Genomic DNA, 24971 nt, shown 5'->3' on the forward strand with positions numbered 1-24971 from the left:
CTTAAATATGAATACTTCCGCTTTTAATACCAGAACATTCAAATTTTACATGTACTACGCCGATGGTACTAAATGATATATTTCCTTGTAAGTCTCTAAAAAGGCAATGTATTTATCACTGAATATATTCTTTCGTCTAAGCTTAAAACTGTTTAAAATCCCGTTTGGTCACCACATCTATTTCCCAACTTAAAATTAACACAAAATAATAATCATACAATACAATGACTGCTATAATAATTAATTTACAGCTCATTTCCCTTTCTCAGTATGTATGTCACACGTATACACGTGTATGGAACACAGGTCACTATACTAAATCCATGATTTAACATTACAAAATACTGATTTATAAACTACTGATTTAATATAATTTATCTCATTGAAAACACATCAAGTGATTGGTGTCAAGGTATTGTAAATTGCTTTGGTTGTAATTTCAAGATTGGGGCAGGGTTATATCATATACACAAATATATTATGTAGACAACACATATCTATTTATAACTCTTATAAAAATATACAGTAGCGTTGTGTATAATTACTATACATATAAGAAGTTCGCGGAGCTTTCTCAGATAAAGGCTATATTATTCCACCCAGTAAAATAATCAGTTTTCTTCTTAATTTCAATTAAATCATAATCAATTATTTTCAACAAAGTTTGCCTGGAAAGCTTAAGAATACATGACGGCAAGCATTGCTTAATTTGAATAGGATCCAAAAGTGTGGTTCTTTCTGAGATCATTTTATTTGCACACAACACATCAAAAAGTGGATCATAATATAAAATTATTCACTGTCAGTAAAAAACTGAAACCGAATACATATTTATTATCTTTCAAATGAGCGCTATCCATGTGCTCTCATATCTAAGACAAAATTTTTACACTAAAATAACGGTTGAGACAGCATATAAATGACACATTTTGGACATATCATTAATTGATATAGGTATCTCATTTTAATGCAGTTACTGTAAACTAGAAAAGACTTAATGAATTTGTCATAATATTCGAGATGATTAATTATTTCGAATGTCCTACGTATATTCAAGTCTGATAATAATATACGAACATTTTCTTAGTCATAATAGCTTAGTCCAATAAGGACCAATGCATTGCAGAAATCATATCATTTTTTGATAACTCGGAACCTGACAAAATATTTTGCACCCGTGCTAAAACAAGTTCAGTGAAATTACAAAGCCACTCACGCTTTTTAAATGAATATTATCAAGAAATATACAAAAAATATGTAGTGACGAATATAGAGGAAAACTCGTCATACACACACAAAGCTGATATCAAACATTAGTGACTGCCCAAAATATGTTTACAAAAAATTATCGGCCATTATGCTATACCAAAATATAGGCGGGAGAGTAGATTCATGTACTTACTATTTCTATTTCATAAATATATAGTTGAATCCATGTGTAAAGGTTTACTTGATAGTATTACTATCCGGATTCGACCGACCAGAAGTTTTAAAAGCTACATCGCTGCACGTTTGTAAAAATCAAGAAAAAAGTTTGAAAGTTGAGTAAAAAGAGAAAAAATACTTATAATATACGTTCTAGTACAAATTTCGATGATTCTGAAAACTTTTGTCATATGTTTAATTTAAATATTTGATAATTTACGATTAGCAATCATTATAGTTTACTTTTCAATCTGTAGTCCAATACTAATTCATGACGATTGTGATTTTAAACAAGACTTATCCATAACATTAAATTAATTCATAGACTATCACTTTCTTATAAATGTGTGATGTTTGAAAATCATTGTTAAAGTCTTATGTGATTCAAAATTGTGACAATTGTTGACTCACGGTCTATAAGGCTAATTTTTCTACCTATGATCGACATTCACACACTCAGATGCTCTAATCAGCCAATTTAGCAACCAAATGTTTAAACAAAATTGATTACATAAATTATTACACAGGAGTTCACAGGACCAACGACCCGATGGGAATAACCCATTACAAACGTGGAGTGAGGGAGCTTATTCAAATAAACACTATTTAAAACTACTTAGCAATCTACATTGAGGTTGTTTTATTTTACATTTCAACTGTTGTATCAAGTCGAAGATTTTTAACGACGGACCTACTTTCATTTCTAATAATTCGATGATTTCATCTTTTGTTAACTGGAGCATCATGGGGCCTGTTATATTGGTGAAGTTAATACAATAAGGTTGGCAATCATTGACGGTGAGGAACTTTGCTACATCTGCTGTCGACCAGTTTTCAGGGTCAACAGAATTGAGGACATCTAAGGGCACGGAGGTATTGACTAGTCTAGGTATCACCTTGTCGGTGTCCGAATCTTCCATGGAAACTACGGGGGAAAGCTGCGCTAAGTTCTGGCTTGAATCTTGAGATATGTCTGTAAGAGTATTCTGAAAAGAAAAAAAGTATTGACTCTTAGTTATTGAAAATACCTAATTATACAATTGATGCTTGCAATACGAAATACAGGGTCATTTAAAAACAGATCCTGATCTATGTAAAAATATTGCAATTTCTCATATACCCCTCAACATGGATACTATACTATTGGTACTAAAATTCTGATGATAATGAAACTTACAGGACTATCAGGCTTTGCCTCTGTAGGGAGTCGTTCCTCAGACGGTTCAGAACTATCCTTGGACTCAGCATCAACATCCATTTTCGTAGGCGTCGATACAGTTTCAGCGCGCGGTTCCGCGTCGGCTGAAACTTCAGACACGCTTGTAGGGGGAGAAAGACTCTTCGTATCACCCATGTCGGAGTTTTGTGAACTATCTTCTGTTGTGTTTGGCGGTTGTGATGTCACTTTTGAACCTGAAATTGAGAGAGCAAATGTTTAATTCAACAAAAGCAATGGTTCTAAAAACTCGTTAGGTGCAAAAAAAACATTTACCAAAATTCAATTTGTAAAATACGTTCATCCGGAAAAAAGTACGGGTAGCAGTGAGGCCAGTCAGTCTATATAGCGCGACTGTCTATCTGACATTTTCAATCCATTGGCTCCGGATCTACAGAACCGATTAGAATAATTCTTTCACTATTAAGAAGCTACAACCTCCGCGCAACATGGACTATGTTTTATCCTGGTACAGTACACTAAGTAAATCCCTCAGGAGTCAGGACGCAGGCAAAACCGCATGCAACAGCCAGCTCTTTATAATTACAATGTATGTATGTACCTTGTTGCTTCCGTCGTCGTCTCGGTTGCTTAGGTGGGTGTTTGCGCGGCGGCCTCGGCGGCGGCTGCAGGGGCCCTTCTAGCCGATGTCCTACCGCGCGGCACCAGCCTACCGGGTACACGTCCGTACTATGCGCCCAGAGCCATTGGTCGTATTCCATACCCCAGCCGTCGAAGTGGACCTGAATAATTGAATAATAGTAATGAACAATTTGAGCGCAATGCAGATAGATGAGGAATATGGGTTTTTTGGCGTTCCTTGGACGAGGCTAATGATCATGATACTGTTAGGATTTCTTAACGCATGCTCAAATTTATGACATTAGTGTAAACTGAATCGAAATCCGATCAGCAGTTTACAGTAGGAGACTGATGCGGCGAAAGACTGCGTTTTAAGTCATGGTTTGATTAGCTTTATTTCCTACAGCATTTCAATGTTATAAAAGAAGAAACTCTATTAAACACAAACCTTAAGTAAATCAGCAACAACTCTAGCAACAGTTGCCACACAAACAAGCCTGGGGTCCATGAGATCGGCGCATTCTAACCGCATGCCGGCCACGAAACCGTGAGACACCACGTGACCTCGCGCCGCGAACAACGACCGGTCAGCCGCCTGACCACCACACACTGACAGGTATTGCTCCCAACTGAACTCCTCCATTGTAATCCTGAAAATCAGAATAAATCATAAATGACTGCAGAATGAAATTAAGCATGCCTTTAAATCAATGGAATGTGTATTCTATCACATTCTGTCACATTCCCCAATTTCATCATCTCAGCCATAGGACGTCCACTGCTGAACATAGGCCTCCCCCTTTGATCTCCACAGATACCTGTTGGAAGCGACCTGCATCCAGCGTCTCCCACCATCAGCATTCCCCAATTTACTCATCTATTTTCATTAAGGGATTTCAATTATTACAAAAAGAAAAAGGTTTTACTTTCTAGTAAGTACCAGTTCTTTCTGGTTGTATAATGATGAAAAAAACACTGTATACTCACCCAGCAGGAGGCACAAGTGGAATATTGTTAGCTAAGGCAAATCCAACAGGAAATATGCACGGCGATCTCTGATGGTAGCAAAACCAGTCGGCGCCCGACGCATCTGCCGGATAGCAGTCTATCCTGATCATCATGTATCCTTCATTCAATATCTGCATCACAGTTGCGGCACAAACGGCTGACAAGTTGAGAGGATCTATGGCTTCAAGCTTCATCCCCTCTGAGAACAATGGAGGCTCATTGCTCGGATATTTATAAAACATTTCTGGTGTTGAGTCATTTGGTATGAGCCGTCCCGCAGCTACTCTTTGGCAGTAACTCTGAGGAGCATCTAAGGGATGTCCAATTCTAAAAGCCCAGCCAACAGGATGTATGAGCGGCGAGTCCTCATGACACCAGAAACCATTGTCTTCTGGCGAACTATCATAATATTTTACATGTAAACGTTTTCCTACAATTTCACACACAGTAGCTACCTAAAAAGAAAACAAGATATTTAATAAAATGGCATAACAAATAACACTTACGTTTTGTAAAGTTGTATCTTCTCAGACTTTACCCACCTTAACTTGAGAGATCCTATTCTTATCAACAACTTCCATAATGGAACCAATAGAAAACCTAGATGCAAGACTATCATTTAACTTAGTGTAGAAATTGGCAGGTAGTGTACGTGCCCCTGTTAGCTGCTTCACAAGAAACCTGAAAGAATAAACAGATAGGGGTCATCAGGGGTCAGGGGAATCTATGTAAAGCCGGGACACCTTTTCACACATGGTCGGTTAGCCCCATGGTAAGTTATTAAGTAACTTGTGTTATGGGTGCTAACACAACTGGTAAACTACATATAGCTACATTTATACATATTTATAAATACATATTGTAACACCCAGACCACGGCCAACAAGCATGCTCATCACACAAATGTCGACCGAACCGGGAATCGAACCCGGGACCTCAGGTTCGGCTGTCCAGCCATGACCATGCGCCATCGAGGTTGTCCTGTAAAAGTTACTTTCATTTTTGTTTTGTGATGAAAAAGTTAGGACATGAAATAGACTTTGCAAGCCCTTAAGCCATGTATTCACTGGGAAACAATTGTTTATAAACACTGTTTCGGAAACAATATCTAAGTGTTTCTGAAACAAAATTATTGGTTTCAGAAAAATATAATTTTGTTTCTATGGACGATGTGGACGGCAGAGTTTCCGAAATATTGTTGTTGTAAACATCTACGTGATGTTTCAGAAACTGTGTATCTGAAACATTGTTTCCCAGTGAATACATGGCTTTAACTTCACTCAATTGTGTTTTATATTATGAGTTATGACTTGTATGTAAGTTACAAATAAACTTAAAGACAAGTTATATGTAGCCAAACTTACTTTTTCCAATCAGTATATTTATCCTCAATACTGCGAGGAGGTATAAGTGGCTTGCCTCTAGTCGCACACCACCCCACTGGATGCACTTCTGAACAGCACAGATTAACCCAAAAGTCTTTAGAATCATCACTGCCAAAGCCTTCATAGCGCAATAAGCCCATGTAACCTTTTACCTAGAAAAATAATAAATATTGAAGTTATTATACATTGCATTGAGGGTTCCTGCCGTTCCTGGTCTACTAGTGTTAAGGATCTTTTTTGAACTTTGAAATGCTTAATACCAGTGCTTAATTTTTCAAGTTTCTTTATGAATAATATAATGATAGACCCCAGATTTTCCTTTCAATTTATAAAGAAAACTTTGAAGTGTACTTAAGCATTATTATACAGCACATAATATGTAACATTTTCTACTTACTTTCAATACTGTAGCTACCCAAAAATAGTCACTTAGTTTCTCAGAATAGTTTTCGCAGTCTGTGTTCTTAACTTCTACTTTCATGCCTTCAAATGTGCTGTCCCACATTTCATGAAGGGGTGCATGTTTGAAAAGGCTGACTGGTGCTGCCAGGAAATCACAACCAAACAACTCATCCTTCCATTCATAACTATTAGCTACTAAAGCAGCTGACTGTTTTATTGGCCCGGGCTGTAATACACAAAGTAAAATTAACTACCTAGGTACTTAGGAAAAAGAGCAAAAAAACTAATTTGGCCATGAAACAAATTGGCCTCCATATAAGACTGCTCAAAGTTATTCTTTATTTGAATGTCAAGTTTTTAAATCAACATTAATAGTTAAAATTAATTGCCTGCTTTCTAATCAAATGATAAGGAGTCAAACATAAACAAATATTATACCTATTATTCCTTCATAAAATCAGCTGATACATAAGTAAAAAGGCTATTAAAACAAAATATATGTACCTGTAAGTCATTTATGGTGGCCTGCCAGTGCTGCAGCTGAGGCAGAGGCTCCAACGGAATCATATCCGCCATGTGTTCGGCTCCTTCCATCAATCTGAACCTCCAATTACAATTTCTTTTTCTAGAAAAACTCGCTTGGCATCTAAGCGAACAAAACTTATTGTTTCTTGGGTAGAATTGTCCCCGACGACCAACTCGACCACACAATTCGCATATTGCTGTAAAATAACACTAAAAAGTTGATCTTAACAATTGCGATACTGTCATTACCAGTAAAGTTACTCACCGAAACTGTCTTTTTCTAATGGTATTATTGTTAGATCGTCCGTAATATTTGTATCATCGGTTTCCTCAGGTGAGTTATTTATATCTACGACTTTACCGGCATTATAAAAGGCCATATTTCCAATAAAGACACAATATAGCTGTCGAATGTCGTCGCCGTAAACACTTCAATACACATGACTAAAACTACTCAAAATATTTGGATACGTATCAATGAATACCCATAAATACACTATTTCCATAAACGGTTTCACCGTAGTGGTCGTACTTATAATAAAAAATTGTTTTCACGTCGAACAAAATTAAAAATTGTCTTGCTTTGCATTCACAATTTTCAACAACATTGCTTGAATTTGCTTTTTGCTTTGCTTGCTTGCGAAGTTGCGATTTGCGAATTGAATCCACAGACAAAAAAACTCTCTTATTTGTTTTCTCTATGATACAATACAAGCTCTAGAGGCCATGAATTATATCCATATTATCCCTTTTTTTATTTATTACAGTATTATTATTTCAACTGCGACGTTAATATATCAATTCTATAAATAAACCCCATATCAATCTGTGGATTTAAAATATACTCATCATACTGGATATAGTCAGAAGCCAGAAAGTCTGTCTGTCAACCAGACTTACCATTATCCTCCGAGCCTTTTCCCAATTATGTTGGGGTCGGCTTCCAGTCTAACCGGATTCAGCTGAGTACCAGTGCTTTACAAGAAGCGACTGCCTATCTGACCTCCTCCACCCAGTTACCCAATACCTCTTGGTTAGACTGGTGTTAGTCTTACTGGCTTTATGGTCGCTGCAGACAGCGGGCGGGGCGCGACGGGACGGGACGGCGACGAGACGCTGAGCAGTTGTAATGAACTAGATATTACGGAGGCCGCCACACAGACCCGTCCCGCTCGGCGCGACGCGACGCGACGATCTAGTACATTGTGTCACGTCGCCGTCCCGTCCCGCCGCGCCGCGCTCGCTGTGTGCAGAGACCATTAACCAGTCTAGCCAAAGGGTAAATATCCGGTTGGCCGGGTAACTGGGTTGAGGAGGTCAGAATCAGCTCAGATTTAAAGTCATTGTTAGACTAAAAGCCGACCCCAACATAGTTACTTGGGAAACCGCTAGGCAGGCATATGAATTAAAATAAAATATGTTTAATACCCACGGTGGAAGTCGTAACTCATAAACGATAAACGTTCTTATAAGCTTGAATAGAAAAAGCTGCAATTATGAGGGAATATTATGTTAACTTTAAAACAGGTAACATTTCTGTATTTAGTTCTGTAATAGTGCAAACCCTGTTGATTATTATTGATTTATTTGATAGCACAACATAAACAGTAGTATACAAAACGTATTTGACAGTTATGACAGTTCTGCATTGGCCGGCCATTGATTGGTCTGTGATTAGAGATTATTTATTTTGATTGTGGTGAGTGGAGTCGTTTGCTTGGATTGTGGTGATTCTGGAGTAGCACTAATTGCAAAATATAAAGTGTTGTTGTTTTTTCAGGTTAATTGAAATCCCAAGTAAAGAAGTCCGAAGCAGAAATGTAAGTATACTGTACCAGTACTTGTAGCTATCCTTGAGATTATATATTTGTGATTAAATGGGTTTCAACGTGGTTTCGTTTCGATTTGCTTTCCAATTTTGCAGTAACTGTCTGTGATAGTTCCAGCTCTTTATTATCCATCGATCCCATTCAATAATTGGCACTTGAGTTCCTAAAGCACAACTAAAAGCTAGTACATATCTATGTATGTATACTTTTACCATCCGCCATTTGGACCAAACAAGATAGTCCACTATTGCGTGAATAAAGTCGTTGTTTTTGAGTGAAAAAGGAACTAAAATGATTTTTCAACATATAGGTAGGCATCCAATAACTATGAAACGCATAATGATAAATGAAGAATCTACAGTATACAGTCATAAAATTTTGTTTAACTGTTATTGTAGAATCTAGTTTCATTTGAATAAATATTATGAAATCAGTATTGGCAGCAAGTGCCAACTTGTTTGAATTATTATGTTCTGCACAGTTTTTTAAAACTACTACCTATAGATTGTCAAAGGATTGGTCAGTCGTCTTTGGTTCATTTAGATTGAGGTCAAACCTCCAAACGCAAGCCTCCTAGTACCTAAAAAAAGGTGCACAATAGATTTTGTTGTCTGAAATTATTTAAAATTTGTATACAATTTATACACAAAAGCAATATATTCACTTTCATACTAGTAATTTTTTTATTTCTGCAATTAAAGCGATTGCGGCTTGCAATTTTTTTTTCACCTGGCCTACCAGAACACTCAAAATTGTTACCGTCATTGTTTGTCTACTTTGAAAAGACCGAGAAGAGAAAACTCACAGCCACACAATTTTAATTAAATGTTGCCATTTCAATAATTCAAATAAAGTGGCAACACTGTAGTAGGGGAAGTCTATAACTTTCATTTCTCCATGTATGTTTATTTTAGACTAGAACATTCTATCTAACAACATACATTGGACGTGTTATAAGACACCAGACATTGCATTGATATTGTTCATTTGATACCAGTGTGAAATAGTGCACCTGTGCAAATTCAGCAAATTTTATTCTATTTTAGAATTGTGTATTCAACTAGTATTGTTGTACTCTTACAGATCTTGAGAAGTTTGGTTGGAATCTAAGCAGTTTCCAAAATGGTTAAACCATGTAAGTGTTTGTGTTTTGTTTATTGTTTATAGTGAAGTAGCGAGTTTAGTTTAAGTTGGCTCCATAACAAGTATTGTTGTATGATGTAACAGTTAATAACCTATTGCTATAACTATTTGTTCTTTTGTTCATTCGGTATTGTAATTTGTGACTACAGTTTTAAAGACTTTATCAATTTTCACAAAAGAGTATTTTGAGCTTTGCGAACTGTGTGTATTTCTGTGTTTATGTATGTGGTAGCTTGATATTGATTTGTTAAACTAGGTCATTCAATGCAACAGGTGTGTTCTAGATTAAGAAATGAAGTATGAGTCATTGCTTCATCCCAGGATCATAATAATGTTGTGCAACAGTGATGCAACAGTCAAATTGTCCTTGACTTGATTTTTTTTTATCCCCGAATAGTCTGAACCCTCGTTTTATATTGTATATATAAAACTCAAAGGTGACTGACTGACTGACATAGTGATCTATCAACGCACAGCTGAAACCACTGGACGGATCGGGCTGAAATTTGGCATGCAGGTAGATGTTATGACGTAGGCATCCGCTAAGAAAGGATTTTGATCAATTCTACCCCCAAGGGGATAAAATAGGGGATGAAAGTTTGTATGAAACTTTGTCAATTTTAAACAGATCGGACTGAGACTTTGCATGCATAAAGCTACTATGGCGTAGGCAACCCTTAAGAAAGGATTTTGATAAATTCCATCCCTAAGGGGATAAAATAGGGGATGAAAGTTTGTATACATCTTCTTAGATTTTATGAAGAAGTCCTGATGACGAATCAGAATTTTATGATGACGTTCGCTTAAATACGATTTTGATTAATTCAACCCCCATTCAACCCCCACGGGTGATAAAATAAGGGATGATGAAGGATGTAAAATGTATTAGTTTGAACCTATCAGTACGTAATGGAATGAACAAAATAATGTTGAATCAGAATCTCATTGCTTCTCTCATGAACAGTTTTATGTTGTTTGCTCACGAGTAAGTTCACCCAATAACTTAATAGTTTTAGTGCCTTATGACAGATTAGTAAAGAATATTGTATACCAAAGAAGTTTTGTAGGCCCTAATTTTTTACACACGCTAAAGAAAAGTAAAGCCGCAAAAACCATACCTAATTAATAATAATACTTCTTAACGCGAGCGAAGCCGCGGGCAAAAGCTAGTATTGTATAAAATGTAATTGTTAATCTGATCAGATTGATATGCTACTGTTACAAAGCTACTGTTATGGTTAAACTATAACAAAGCCAAGCTTGTCTCAGGGTTTGTAATATTCCAAACTGCATCAGTATAAACATTAATTCTATGGACAAGAAGACACATCTGTGTCAGAGCATACAATTTACTTACTGTCCTGATTTTATACAATGAAGACATTAGCAAGGTTGAGGTCCACTAGTTAGGATCAACTCATGGGTGTCTTCTTTAAGGGACAAGTGTCCTTCTGGACTCACAAGAACCTGTAAAGCTTTCTCTAGTGTTGTTGAGTCTGGGGCTCGATTCTCTTAATTTAACTTAAGCGCCATTCGATTGACGTTCGACTCGATTCGACTGAGATCCAATCCCGACTCGATTACGATTGAAGCGTATGTGGCATTCCGCTATTTTTTCTTTGAAATAAACGTTTTTATCCTGTTCTGTCATTCAATAAAGAATCATTTTGTCTGCAAATGATTTACGATTGCAAAATGATTGTACAGCAAACTACCGTATAGACCAAAATCATCAAAATAGCAGACCAATCGCACACCAATCAAATGTCAATCGAATACGATTAGTCTTTTATTAGTAGCAGAATGCCCGATATGGTTAAAGCTGCTATTACGATCATATTGCGATTCGATTTCTATTCGATTTTGACATTATTAACTTAGGAGAATCGGGGCCCAGGTTGTTTATGTTGTGTGAAAAATATTTTAATTAAGTTACTTATTTAATTTATTTTTGAACAAAACTCGTTTTTACAGCGAAAAAGAAAGGGAAAAAGGATTCTGCAAAGGATCAAACTCCTAGTAGTGTCCAAGAAGAAGAACCATCTACTTCAGAAATACCACCACCACCAGCAGAGGGAGAAGATGACTCCAATCTTTCGGCTGCAGAACGTAAGAGGAAGGAGAGAAAAGAGAAGAAAGAAAAAGCTCGGCTGACTATGGAAGCGTCTAGAAAACCATCACGTTTGGATTCTACTTCTGAATCAGCATCTGAAACTATGTCTAGAGCCGCATCTGAGGCTCCGTCTGAACCGTCGGTTGAGGTACCAGAAAAAGTTAAAACTGATGCTCCTCCCGAAGCGCCGGCCGAAGTTGCAAAGCCGGCTGCTGCAGAAGCCGCAGCTAAACCTGAACCTGAAGCTGAGGAAGAATCTGGTTTAGGCTTGCTCAGCAGTAAGAAAAGGAAGCCTCGGAAGAAGAAAGGAGCTGCTGAAGGTCAGCAACCAGCTGCCCCTGCAGGCCCTGCTGCCCCTGCTGCACCTGCTGCCTCTGCTGCACCAGCAGCCGCTGATCAAAGATCAGTGTCAGCGTCCAGCTCAAGTTCTCAACTAGTCTCACCTAGTACCTCAGGGCCTACTCCTGTATTAGTACAAATGCCGGAGCCTCAGAAAACTGCGGCGCCAGGTCCTTGGGGCAGAGGACGTGGTTGGTCTGCTGCGGCAGGTCCGTCTACTTCTACTGCTATGCCACCTCCGAGAACGTCGCCGTTGACGCCGACAGCCGCGCCGATACCCACTCCGCAACCAGTTGTTGCCCAGCAAACCCCACTGCCGACACGGCCTCCAAAATCTCTAGAACCGGTATTATGTCGTTACAAGATACCAAACAAGATACCTGGAGGTATGGTTCGGGCCAGGGCTATAAGAGTAATGGTCAATTACCTGGAAATGACGTTTAAAACACTTCAAATTGTAAGTTAAGTCCTTAATTTTGCATATTTTTATCACTCTATATTTCCAGCTATTTTAATGTGGTAATTACCTTTTTACAGTCGCGTTACGATGTTAGCTTCAGCCCGGACAGGCCAAAGAGAATGTTACCCGAAGTATTCCAGAAGGTGAAAGCGGAATTTTTCTCGAAAGATTTGATTGCATTCGATCAGATGAAGAACTGCTATTCTCTGCGTCCGCTCAAGAATGTTACTTCAACGGAACGATTCAATACACGCGTTGGTATTTTTTTAACCACATTTTGTTTTATTTTATGGTTAAATTAAGTGATTTTGTTTTAAGTATATGTATTTTTCAGGTTGAAATAATAGACCAAAATGGAAGGCCTATGAATTTTGAAGTGTCAATGAAGGCTACTGGTGTTGTAGATTTGGGTAACATTCAACGGTAAGTTTGTCGTATTATAAACAAGTTGCACGATTTTTGCTGTAGTTCGAAGATTTTTAGTAAATTTGTCATTAGATGCTTACTTGAAATATGATGTTGTTACAGTTATATGGCGAACAGAAGCTCATCCCTTTGTCACCCCACTGAAGAAATTCAATGTATTGATGTTATTCTACGCCAAGGTGCTTTGGAATCTTATGTGAAGGTATGTTCTTAAAGTGCCAATAAATTATCGTTACATATGTTTTTAATTTGATTCGAATATTTAAAGTAATAACATAATATTTGCAGGCTGGTCGTCAATTCTTCAAGCGTCCATTGCGCCCTGTAGACTTGGGCAGTGGATACGAAATGTGGACTGGATTGTTCCAATCTGCTATATTTACTAACAAGGCTTTCATCAACATTGATGGTAAGTATTTTTTTTTGACTAAGAATATCTTTCTAATACTGGTTCTCAAATCTAATCACAATTTGGTGTCTTAAGACATATTATTATGACTATTAAATATTATTACGCCATTTGCAAAGTGGTTCTTACTGACATCACTGTTATTTTTTTATATTTAGACCGCAACATTATTTCAGCATAATCTACATACATCTACATGATTATCATCATATCTGCACATATTATAGATGTTTTTTGTTATTCTAGTTGCTCACAAAGGCTTCCCTAAACACCAGAGCGTGCTTGATGCCCTCGTCAAAGATTTCGGTTTGGATCCCACTCGCAATGTCGACCATCAACGCGGGGGTGAACAGTTTTCTAACTTCGTGAAAGGCCTAAAGGTAAATAAAAAAAACATTTAAGATATTATTATCGTATGTAATGAACGCGGCATGTGTCTGTGTTTTTAATTTCCTTTAGCTGGATATTTAACAATTCTATTTCAAAATTCTTAAAACACTTATTTTCACATCTCCATTGGGTGCTCCGCAAAAATCTATAAATAACTTAGCTTACGCAAAACAATTTATACAATTGCAATTCTTTGTAAAATTCCTACATATCGGCCATCGGTATGTGTCCACAACTGCCAACCCCGTTTGCAGCTGATAGCTAGAATTTAGTTCTGTGCAGTAACTCTGTGACGGAAAAAAGTTTATCGTGACAAAAAAATATGGCAACACCAAAACTATCTTTAAATTCCAGGTGGTAGCAACACTGGTAGGTAACACGCCCTCAGCGGGTCATCGGCGCGAGTTCGTATGCAACGGTATGGTGGGACCCCCGGACGAGCTCACTTTCACTATCACTGAACCAGACGGTCGTACACGGAAGACTACGGTCGGCGAATATTTTGCCAGGGATAAGAAATATAGGTGAGTTACTGAGTTCTTATACATCATTTCCACTTAGAAAGATCTTCCTAGCCGATTATCGGCCATGGCGGCTGCTCTCATATAAGGAAATTAGCCAACTGCGCAAAACATGTTATAGTGCAAAAGCATTTGCGCAGACACAGGTGCACTCACTATTACTTCACTCTCATAGCCCGATGGGACGGTAAACCGACACGACCGGAGAGAGATCATGTGCAGGACCGACATGTGCTCTCCGGGTGTATAAATCACCAACTTCTAGCCTCCGGGCTGCTTTGTGAAAGTCTCTAAAACCCACAAAGCGATTTCGGCCCGACCACGGAGTCAGAAAAGATGAGCGGAGATGCATTTAGGTCATGAGCCTTCTTCTAGGTCGAATGTGTAAGGTGGTCATGACCAAAACGACCAGTTACTAGAGAACTAAAAAGGCGTTCAGGTTCTTTGAGACATTTTTGGTATTACAAGAAATAGGCAGATTCTAAAGAAGGTGTATAAGGCCAAGAATAGTAACGTTCTACGAGTTAGTAAAATGTCTGTTTTCAAACGATTTTGTGTTTTGTTTTTAGGCTGAAGTTCCCTAAGCTGAATTGCTTGTGGGTTGGCTCCAGGGACAGATGCATTTATTTCCCCATTGAACTGTTGCAAGTGGCTTATGGACAGGTATGTACTAATAAATGAATAAAAACCTATGAAATACTCTTAAAAACTATTAAGTTCTCTGACTGGACTATGGGAAAACAGTGGAGGATCTACCTACTTGCAACATCTTACCTGACACTGCTGTAATTTGACCTGTGTTTACAAATAAAGTATTCTGATTCTGACTTGTAGCTTAAGGTTTTTGTGGAAATTCGAACAAAAACTAATTTGGCTATAGTACCTACAAAATCATGCTTTTAGTAATATTTATTTATATAATTGTTATTTATATTTATAGCCATTAACCAGACAGCTGAATGAACAGCAAGTTGCAAAGATGGTGAAGGAAGCCGCGACTCCGCCTGATGAGCGACTCCAGAAAATTACAGAAGTTATTTCCAATGTAAGTTGTGTAGAAAAAAAAACATTCATTTTCAAGCACCAGATAACTTTTACCTGAAGAATATGTATGAAGTTTTGTCAGCTGTTCTATAGAAAATATGCCAAACCGCCATATATATTCCTCAGAAAGAAGAAGAAAATAGAGTAATATTATAGTTGGTTTACAAAAAAAAAACGAGATGAATCAGGAACAAATAAGAATAAGTAATATATTTTAAAATAAGTCCCATGAAAAGGAGCACTTCAAAAAAAACTGCAGAGATTATTTTATTAATCGCACAGATAACTCTAATTTGTTGAAAATGTTTTTCTTTCATATTCACGAAAAAGTTTTTATTTTTAGATGAAATACTCGCAAAACAAAGACTTCAAGCAGTTTGGCCTTGAGATATCTGATAAGTTTTACACCGTCAAAGCAAAGGTTTTGGAACCACCAACTTTGGAGATTGGCAATGGCAAAATAGTTCCTAGGTAAGAACAGTATTTTTATTTATTTTGTACTAGCTTCTGCCAGCGACTTCGTCCGCGTTAGATTCGGAGTTTGTGCAAAGAGATATGTCTATAAAGTCGTCAATAATATTATTGTCGGTCAATAAGGTTGAACATACGTGGTTTCGGTGTAGCTTCAACCATAACGGCTGCACACGCGACGAAAGCTTAAAAAATGGAGTATCTTCTCCCGTTTTCCCAACATTTCCCTTCACTGCTCTGCTCCTATTGATCGTAGCGTGATGAAAAGTATCCTATAACCTGCCCAGGAGTATGAAGAATAATTGTACCAAGTTTCGTCAAAATCTGCAAGTTTTTGTTTCCATAACGAACATACAGACAGACAGACAAAAATTTTACTGATTGCATTTTTGGCGTCAGTATCGATCACTAATCACCCCCTAATAGTTATTTTGGAAATATATTCAATGTACAGAATTGACCTCTCTACAGATTTATTATAATTTATTATGATAAATGGGCTACCAATATCCTAACATTGAAAGACTTTTTTCAAATCGGTCCAGCTGTTCCTGAGATAAGCGCGTTCTAATAAACGAACTCATCAAATTTGTTATTAGTGTACATAAAAACAATAATATTTATATGTAATTTTTCAGAAGAGGACAATGGCAGGCTAACCGCCTTTTGAAACCAGAACATTTGCAGTCATGGGGTCTCGTCGCTTTGGACACAGATCCAAGGAATAATTACGACGAAATGATTTCATTGGTAACATTTCAATTAATTATATTTTTTTAAATAACATATACTCTACCTTTTAAAGTGGCCCTTTTAATTGACACAGGTGTGATCTTATTATTCGAGTTAATAATTTATCAATATATTGTGCCATTTGTACATGTTATTGGCAGTTCTTGTAGTTTCCCCATTCCTAGTCCATTAGCATCGAATCACAATGGAATGAGTGGAGATGCCATAATGCACGTAGGTCAGGCGCCTACTTCTAGGTCAAATTCGTACGGTGGGCATGACCAAAACGAGTTACGAGTGAAATAAGTGTTCGGGTTCTTTGGGACATCTGTTAACTATTTTTCGGATTGCAAAAAATGGTCAGGTCCGGAGAACGTGAAAAAAGAAAAATTCCTCGTCCCCCACACCTCCGCATTTTGGCAGCATCTCTGCTAGTCATTTTGTTCTCCATGGTTCCAACTGTTATTCATATTTACATACATATGTACTTACGCACTGATACTCGGCTACATCCTGTTAGACTGGAAGCCGACCCCAACATAGTTGGGAAAAAGGCTTGGGAGATGGATGGTTCCAACTGTTTTATTAACTCTGTGAAATAATTTCAGATCATAAGCACAGGCAATCAGATGGGTATGAGTGTGGCTCGGCCTAAGATGGTGATGGTGAGCGCTAGAATGACATCACTGCATAATATCCTCATGAATGCTTACCGCGATGTCAAGTTCTTATTCATTATCGTGTCTTCGAGGGGCCGAGATGACTATCATAAGGTATTTGTGAATAAATTTTTCTTTTATGACATAGTAGAATATATGTATGGTTCAAATGTTTCAATGATTTCATTACTATTGAGTTTCGAAGATATTTATATCGATAGAAAGTCCATAAAAAAGAATGAATAAAAAAAGAAAGAATACCATGAGAACGGGACTTTAAACATAGATGTAGCCGACTGCGGGGTTTATCAACAAACTATATATTTTGATATATTTTTATTCAATATGTATTAGCTTGGTTAATGTTTCAGTCCCTTTAAAATAATCTTAATCTCCAGGTGAAACAGATGGCAGAACGCGAAGTAGGAATTCTGACCCAGTGCGTAAAGGAAATGACAGCTAGGCGAATGAACCCGATGACAGCCAGGAACATTCTGCTCAAGGTGACAATGATCCTTCTAATATTATGTGTAAAGGTGAAAGTATGTACCTACGTTGGGATGCTTATGTCGTAATGGCTGAACGGATTCTAATGTAACTTGGCAGTGATATAATTTATATACAGAATAATATATAAGCTACTTTTTATCCTGATGTGGAAGTTGCTTCCCTCGGGACGAGATTTCATTTCATTTCTGTGGAGTGAATTCTGAGTACAAGGGAACGTATGAATGAGCAGGAAGGAATGCATGAGCGATGAAGAGTGAAAGAGAGTGAATGAAGATTAGAAATTACAAGATGGAAGACGTAGACGCTAAGACGCTAAGATTATAAGATTTTTAAAGATTTGTAAAAGAAGTTCAAGAGGAAATTAAACCAGTATTAACCTTTATTCGCTTTATTTTTTGCCACTAAATCCCACATTCCTGTAATTAAAAATAAGTAGCCTTCTGGCCTTCTTATTGGCCTAAATAATAGCCTTATAGGTATATGCTTATTCAATAGGAGAAAATGTAATAGTGTAGTTAATGTATGGTTTTTGAACAGGTGAACTCGAAGCTCATGGGTATAAACCAAGCTATAGATACGGTCACTATGCCCAAGTGTTTGAAGGACGGTGGAGTTATGATCGTTGGTGCTGATGTTACTCACCCCTCGCCGGATCAGGTATTTAAAAATTCATATATGTCACTAATTTAATTTATAATACTTGTTTGTCTTAAAATGTTAGTTTGACAGGACCGCCAATATTACAAAGAAGAAATATTAGATTGTTTGATTTTGTAGGCTACGAATATTCTAAAAAAATTGAAAAATGTGTTGAGCTATATTTTGAAGTATAAAGAATTTCCTGAAAAATTTCACCTGGTACGCGGGTGAAAGATAATAATGTATATGTATAGTAGATCTAATAAAATCACTGTTTTTTTTTTGACTAATCATAAACCATATATTTGTAATAAATACTCGTTTTGTATAAATGAACGCAATGCTATTGATTTATCTGATTTCAGTCCAACATACCGAGTATTGCGGCGGTGACAGCTTCAATCGATCCGAAATGTTACATGTATAACATTGAACTCAGCATTCAAACGCCTAAGGTAAGATTTTATACCTCAATCCCTTGAATAACAATCTCGTACAATCTCGTACAGTATGTATTCATAATTGTGAAAGTTTTATTTATGATAACGTTGAATAACTTAATTTCTATATATTTTTATTAAAAAATGCCTTCTGCCGCTTCCGGTCATTAACATCTTTATTGTCGCGCTGAACTCAAAATCTACTGAATGCATTTTCATACGGTTTTTATTTCACCGATGTAAGTACGGATTTTTTCATGGATGTATTAGGAAGAATACCCACACGAACCCGCGTCAAGTCCCTAACCTAGCAGGAAAAACCACTTTTCATCAGAAAACCATCAATTAAATTAACCACCAAGTGTCCAACAAATATTCTGTCTGGGACCGATGTCAGTTAAGGGTCCGTTCAGATAGACCGGCTCGGAGAGCATCGGCGCGCATTTTTCTTTTCACACAGACCGGAATCGGCTCCGATCGGCTGCATGAGATGCAATCAGAGCAAAATATCTGCAAGCAAGACCGAGAAAAAGTACGCAATCGGAGCCGGTCGGCTCCTCTTATTATTTTACACCGAGCGCGTTCGAGAACTTTTTGACGATGAAAGCAGTGCACATGCAAAAATAAACCTTGCTCCAAATATCAAGGTCCCATTTTCAACGTGTTAGGAATTTGCTCTCCTCTCCGAGCCGGTCTGTCTGAACGCATCCTTAACCACCAAGTGTCCAACAAATATTCTGTCTAGTATCGATATCAGTTAAAGGGTTAATTACAATTACAGAAAGAGATGATAGTGGAGTTCGAAGACATGATGTTCGATCACCTGAAGGTGTACAAGGAGCGCAACCACAACGCTCTGCCGAGGAAGATATTCGTGTTCCGCGATGGCGTCTCCGAAGGACAGTTCGCTCAGGTATTGTAAGACAAATCATTTATTTACTTAAGCCTTTACAAGAACTTATAAGTCAAAAAAGGTTAATATATTTTGGTCGGTATATTCAGCCCTTAGAACTTAGTAGTTTCGTCTCAAAGGAATGTTACCAACCTAAAGGATTTGAAACTTTTGTTATACGTATGTCTAAATGAACGGGTCTGAAACGCGCGAATTATATTATTTTATAGGTACAATAAACTATTGTTATGTTATCAACCCGAAGAACAGGTAACCAAAGAGTAGTAGTATAACTTCAAAAACTGAAACTTCTTCCAGTGTATATTCCACTAAAAATAAAATGTTTAAAGGAGTATTTATTTCCTCGCATAGGTGATGAACAGTGAGCTCGCAGCCGTTCACAACGCTTACCAGCGCATGGCAGGACAGTCCAGGAAGCCTGAAGTACTGTTCCTATTGGTGCAGAAGCGACATCACACGAGGTATGAATTTACATGTTACTAGCGGTTTTCAGCGATTTCACCCGCGTTCCGTGGGAACTACCGGGATAAAATATAGCGTATGACACTCAGGAACATTGTAGCTATCTATCAGTGAATGAATTTTGGAAAGCTTTTCTTTAATAGCTATTCTTTAATAAACAATAACTCAGTTGGACGTTTTAATATACATTTTTTTTAAAGTGATCCATAGACTAGCAATTTTCATACTTGGTACTTAAAAAGTATAGCTCATGGAAGAGAAAGAACGAGTGGAAGTGCCAATGCGCTGTTTCGCCCGATCCGACTTTCTGTGCGTAATCGCTGTACCTTCACACGCGGCCGCAGCTCACTGGAATTAAAACATCCATATCCAAATTCTACAGTGACTTATTTTGTAAGCAGCAAAAAGGAGCATACAGCGTTTCTGATTATTTTCAATACAATTTTTGTAACAATTGTAAGTTAAATAATGAATTGCGTGTAGGGGTATTTCAATAAGTATGTATACGTGTAATCGGAAAATATTCAATTAAAATAACATTGTATTCTTCGTTTGTCTTTAGATTGTTCAACGAAGGAGTGAACAAGCAACAGAACGTGGAACCAGGCACCGTCGTGGATACTGACATCGTTCACTCATCTGAATTGGACTTCTATCTGGTATGTATTAATTGTTTAAAGTAACACGCCTAAAACTAGAGTTCATAAATAATAAATAATAATGTACCTCTAGGGAACGGAATGACTAAATTGTATCAGAATGTTACTATTTCGGGACAAAAAATCTGACGCGCGAACACTCTGCAACATTTGTAAAAACCGAGAAGAAAAACCGTTTGTTTGCGTTTTCGATTTTAAAATCATATTAAAATATACTTACATAATTTCTAAAATTATGTTTTTCTAGATGTCTCTCGTAACTTTTAAGGTGGATTTTTTTTTTAACAAAATATGTCTTATGTTTTTGTTTGTCAGGTATCTCACCAGGCCATAAAAGGCACGGCCCGTCCGACCCGCTACCACGCGGTGTGCAACGACGGCAAGATCCCTGACGATGAAGTGGAGCAGCTGACGTACTACCTGTGCCACCTGTACTCGCGCTGCATGCGCTCCGTGTCCTACCCCACGCCCACTTACTACGCACATCTCGCCTGTCTGCGAGCTAGATCGCTTACACAGTAAGTAGTATATACTAATATTTGAACAAAAAACGCATAAAGAACAAAATCACTAGCAGATGTGCCATAACGGAAAATCGCCTAAGAAGGTAGCGCGCCAAAATGCGGGTGTACGCCCTTTTGGACCCGACCATTACATAGTAGATTGCAATCTTAATAGTGGATACTTTATATCTAATCAAAGCGAGTAGTTTCGCCGAGTAGCGGGTGAAAACACGGATGGAAATCAGTTGCTGTATAGTTATCGGCACGAATCTTGAGCTCTGACCTACATCTGCGCAGAAGTGATTTATTAGCAAAGAACCAATCCCGAGTGACGGCTATGACGCGGTGCACTGCGGGCCAATCACCGCTTTAGCCCGCTCCCGCGCCTCACTTCATACCACAAAAGGGACCCAATAAATTACTTCTGCGCAGATGTAGGTCAGAGCTCAAGATTCGTGCCGATAACTATATAGTGATCAGCAATAGCGGCGGGGGTGGGTTCTGATGACGTATTAATAGGCTCTATGTATGTAAAAATAAAGAGCGGTAACTGATAAATATGTTTTTTATTTCCAGTGGCGAGAAGTTTGACAACAAAGAGCTGGAACGCAAGCCGAAGCGTCTTCACGTGCTCGATAAGATGCTGCAATTCAGTCGCATGTTCTTCGTTTAATCATATTTATACTAGGAAATCATAATCACTTTAGTATTCATATTATATTCATCTTATCGCTGTATTAGCCGTTTTACCGCAGGTTCACCCGCGCTCCGTAACACTAACCGTACCCGGATAAAATATAACCTATGTTTAAATGATTTTTTAGAATTGGTCAAGTAGTTTCGGAGCCTATTCATTGTCAAACAAACAAAAATAATCAAATCTTTCCTCTTTGTAATATTAGTGTAGATTAACGCACATCATTATTAAATCATTCATTCAATATCAGTGTCCATTTATATTAGTCGTAAATAATTAAATAGACCAAAATAAAAACCTAAAAAATACAAAAAAATATAAATGTGTGAAATTGGATATTTTCTAACATTCTTTATACCTACTATCGTAATGTTTCAAGTACTGCTTATAAAAGGTACTTCCTATTTTGTTTACCTGTTTATATAAATCGGAATTTCTATCTGCGTATTTTTAAGAAATGATTTCTTGCCTATTTATTTTTTAAAGTGAGATTTTTATTTTTAATGTAAGCATTATGCAGGGATTGTGTCAAATGATCTTAATGTTAGAATATTATTATCAATGAACTTTTAGAATATAATGCATTTAATCTCTGTTCGATGTCCTTAATATAATATAATTCAATGTCGTAATATCAAGATTTTAATTCTACAAAATATAAGGGGGGCGTTACCACGACCTAAGTTTTAGACAGGATTGCACCACTGCTCACTAAATAGGTTTACCGCTAAATTGAATTTCCCACAACCTCAAATTTATAAAGACAGTATCTTTACTATATACAAAGTTATTTAGCAGTAAAATATTTAGGGAGTAATCTAAAGTTGTAAGAACATAGAGGTATAAAAATAGAGTGCAATCTCACTAGAAGTCCATCAGGGGTTTAAAGAGATAGCATTTCAAGTCAGCGCTCTGTCTAACTCGTGGTTGAGGAGGGGAACAACCAATCACGAGTCAGCAAGACAAAGACAGAGTGCTGGCTTAGAATGCTCCCTCTCTAACTTTCTGATATGCACTCTGATACCCTATTCTTATACCTCCATGTGTAAGAACGTTTTAGAGCAGTTCCAATAGATTTGAGCTTGACAATTTGTTCAGAGACATGCTGAAGTAGCTAGAATCGCCTAAGTTTCTAGGTTGAGAAAGGAGCATGATTGAGGTAACTTAAATGTCTGTAACTGATGTGAATTTGAGAGACTGAAATTGTAACGAAAAAGATTGTGATGATGGTTGGTAACGGCTTCGTTATACAATTAATTTAGCTTTAACAATTATATGTGTAGCTGTAGTATATGTTGTGTACTTTTAACTTCAGGCTCATTATTTTGTCGTGGTATTCCTACGATAAACTATAACCAATCATGTTTTATCTTCAAAAGAACGCCGTCGTCGAAATAGTTTGCCTGCAAAAAAATAATAAAAATCAAAAAAATGGATCTATAACAGGGTGAGTTGTGGTATCTTATAAAGTCCACAAACGCTGTTTTCTTAAAGTACTTTACTGTCTGTAACTTCAATTAAATTATCAAGTAGTCAATAAATACTTTAAGGGTCTGTTATGTTTTATTTTGCAATTTCCGTTTCCTACCTAACAATCAAATCTTTATATTAGACGTTACAAAATTCAAACAGACAACTCCTCAAAAGGGATGTCGTGTATTCTTTCTCTCATTTCTCGGCACACGTCTACAGGCATAAGACCGATGCCGATTCTCAACCTCGTCCCCTCGGATGTACGGGGATGTGACCGAGTTTTCAAAATGAGGTTTGTGAGGGTGAAGGACTTCCGAGGCGCCTTGTTAGTCGAAGTCATAAATCGACGTAGAACCGAATCTGCTATGAGCCCTAGAACTGGAAGACCTTTTTGAGCAAAATAGTTCCTAGAGGTATGCTTATTATTAGTATTGGACTCGACAGCCAGGTGTGTAGTTCTGCGTTGGGGTATTATAGGAAATAATTCTTATGGGATAGGTAAGTTTTCAGCCTGTCTGAAATACTTCTCAAAAACAGAAGAAGACTTACCATGTTTCCAGCTATACAAAGAGTCGCCGTCTTCCTGGAACATCTACTTACTCAGCAATTAATAAAAAACTAATCGCCACTAATGGTCAGCTACGACACAGTTCTCAGCCTTACGTAATATTATAAAACAAAACATTCGTACAACGGTTTCCGGCGGTTCTGTCCTATTTAGTTCGGCCTCAGCACCGCCTCGACATAGAGTGCATGTTAATTACCTAACACTTCGCTACAGCTTGTTGCATGTTTAAAATAACAATAATGCTTTGCAAATTAACAATTAAGTTTTTCTATACGGAATGTCTCGTGGCACCCCGGAGTCTGGTTGTGGTCAGGTGTTGTGTCCAGTTTACCTAGATTTTTTGTAAGCGTCCTGGCTTTTGTTGAAAGATTTAAATATATTAAATAACTTAATTTGGCAGATCAAAGTTAATCCAGGATTTTTGCCTACCTGCCTAGTTTTTGATTATCCTTTTCTTGCTACGCCGCCGTAGCAGTGGCGGATTTACCAATAGGCCAAGTAGGCCAGTGCCTAGAGCGGCAGATTTAGAGGGGCGGCAAATTCAGCAATTTTTTTTACAGGTTTTTTTTATAATTGAGTATATATGAGTACACAATCCATATATAAATAAACGAATAATTAACGCAAATTAATAAACTGTAATATATATATGCTTTTTCACTTTACACTGTTTTTTTTTCAAACTTGTTTGAGTATTTTTGTGTTCCAAGACTCAAAAAATTTCGCGCTCGCTGCGCTCGCGCCTTTCACTTGACAGTGACTATTTTCTGATTTCTTTAGGTATTATTGCGTCCCAAACATCAAAAATTTCGCGCTCGCTACGCTCGCGGCTTCTTCTCTTTGCAGTGCTTTTTTTCCACTCTTGTTTGGGTAGGTATTTTTGTGACCCAAAACTAAAAAAATTCGCGCTCGCTTCGCTCGCGACTTTTTCACTTTACGGCGGTTTCTTTTTACTCGTTTTGGTACAAAATTATTGATTTTGGAACAGAAAAGTTTTTACATTTGTCGTTTTTTTTTGGGGGGGTGCT

At 37.4% G+C, this 24971-nt stretch overlaps 2 protein-coding genes across 3 annotated transcripts; one reads left to right on the forward strand and one right to left on the reverse strand.

Annotated features, from left to right (window-relative positions):
- Positions 1-6: 6 nt before the first annotated feature.
- Positions 7-7197, reverse strand: LOC110370705 (polycomb protein Sfmbt). The gene is made up of 10 exons (XM_021326613.3): positions 6809-7197; positions 6523-6740; positions 6014-6244; positions 5596-5768; positions 4774-4912; positions 4211-4686; positions 3672-3873; positions 3204-3384; positions 2603-2838; positions 7-2411 (listed from the first exon to the last, which is right to left on the reverse strand). Exons 1-10 carry the CDS (start codon positions 6921-6923, stop codon positions 2028-2030), a joined length of 2355 nt encoding a protein of 784 aa, XP_021182288.3. The 5' UTR covers positions 6924-7197; the 3' UTR covers positions 7-2027.
- A 966-nt stretch (positions 7198-8163) lies between these two features.
- On the forward strand, positions 8164-23456 carry LOC110370664 (protein argonaute-2). Of its 2 annotated transcripts, XM_064037412.1 has the most exons (23): positions 8164-8242; positions 8324-8363; positions 9456-9507; positions 11490-12424; positions 12505-12681; positions 12762-12850; positions 12956-13055; positions 13142-13262; positions 13509-13642; positions 14007-14176; positions 14743-14836; positions 15114-15218; positions 15561-15688; positions 16327-16438; positions 17029-17193; positions 17478-17582; positions 18127-18246; positions 18594-18683; positions 19450-19581; positions 19933-20042; positions 20606-20702; positions 21018-21220; positions 21782-23456. In XM_064037412.1, the coding sequence occupies exons 3-23, from the start codon at positions 9495-9497 to the stop codon at positions 21876-21878; spliced, it is 3297 nt and encodes a 1098-aa protein (XP_063893482.1). In that variant the 5' UTR covers positions 8164-8242; positions 8324-8363; positions 9456-9494; the 3' UTR covers positions 21879-23456. The 2 variants fall into 2 exon arrangements, with proteins under 2 accessions (XP_063893482.1, XP_063893483.1); XM_064037413.1 differs by lacking the exon at positions 8164-8242 and having other exon boundaries at positions 8258-8363.
- The last annotated feature ends 1515 nt before the right edge of the window (positions 23457-24971 follow it).

This window comes from Helicoverpa armigera, chromosome 13 (assembly GCF_030705265.1).
Source record: "Helicoverpa armigera isolate CAAS_96S chromosome 13, ASM3070526v1, whole genome shotgun sequence".
NCBI classification, from domain to species: domain Eukaryota; kingdom Metazoa; phylum Arthropoda; class Insecta; order Lepidoptera; family Noctuidae; genus Helicoverpa; species Helicoverpa armigera.

What these genes read in the sequence shown, in the direction of transcription:
- LOC110370664 (XM_064037412.1), top strand. An exon ending in GGCTTTCATCAACATTGATG is followed by an intron (nt 13,263 to 13,508) that starts GTAAGTATTTTT and finishes TTGTTATTCTAG; the next exon opens with TTGCTCACAAAGGCTTCCCT. An exon ending in AATGGCAAAATAGTTCCTAG is followed by an intron (nt 15,689 to 16,326) that starts GTAAGAACAGTA and finishes GTAATTTTTCAG; the next exon opens with AAGAGGACAATGGCAGGCTA.
- LOC110370705 (XM_021326613.3), bottom strand. Translation starts at nt 6,923, where the DNA reads ATGGCCTTTTATAATGCCGGTAAAGTCGTAGATATAAATAACTCACCT. An exon ending in GGGTAGCTACAGTATTGAAA is followed by an intron (nt 5,769 to 6,013) that starts GTAAGTAGAAAA and finishes TTATTTTTCTAG; the next exon opens with GTAAAAGGTTACATGGGCTT. An exon ending in AAATATACTGATTGGAAAAA is followed by an intron (nt 4,913 to 5,595) that starts GTAAGTTTGGCT and finishes TTATTCTTTCAG; the next exon opens with GTTTCTTGTGAAGCAGCTAA.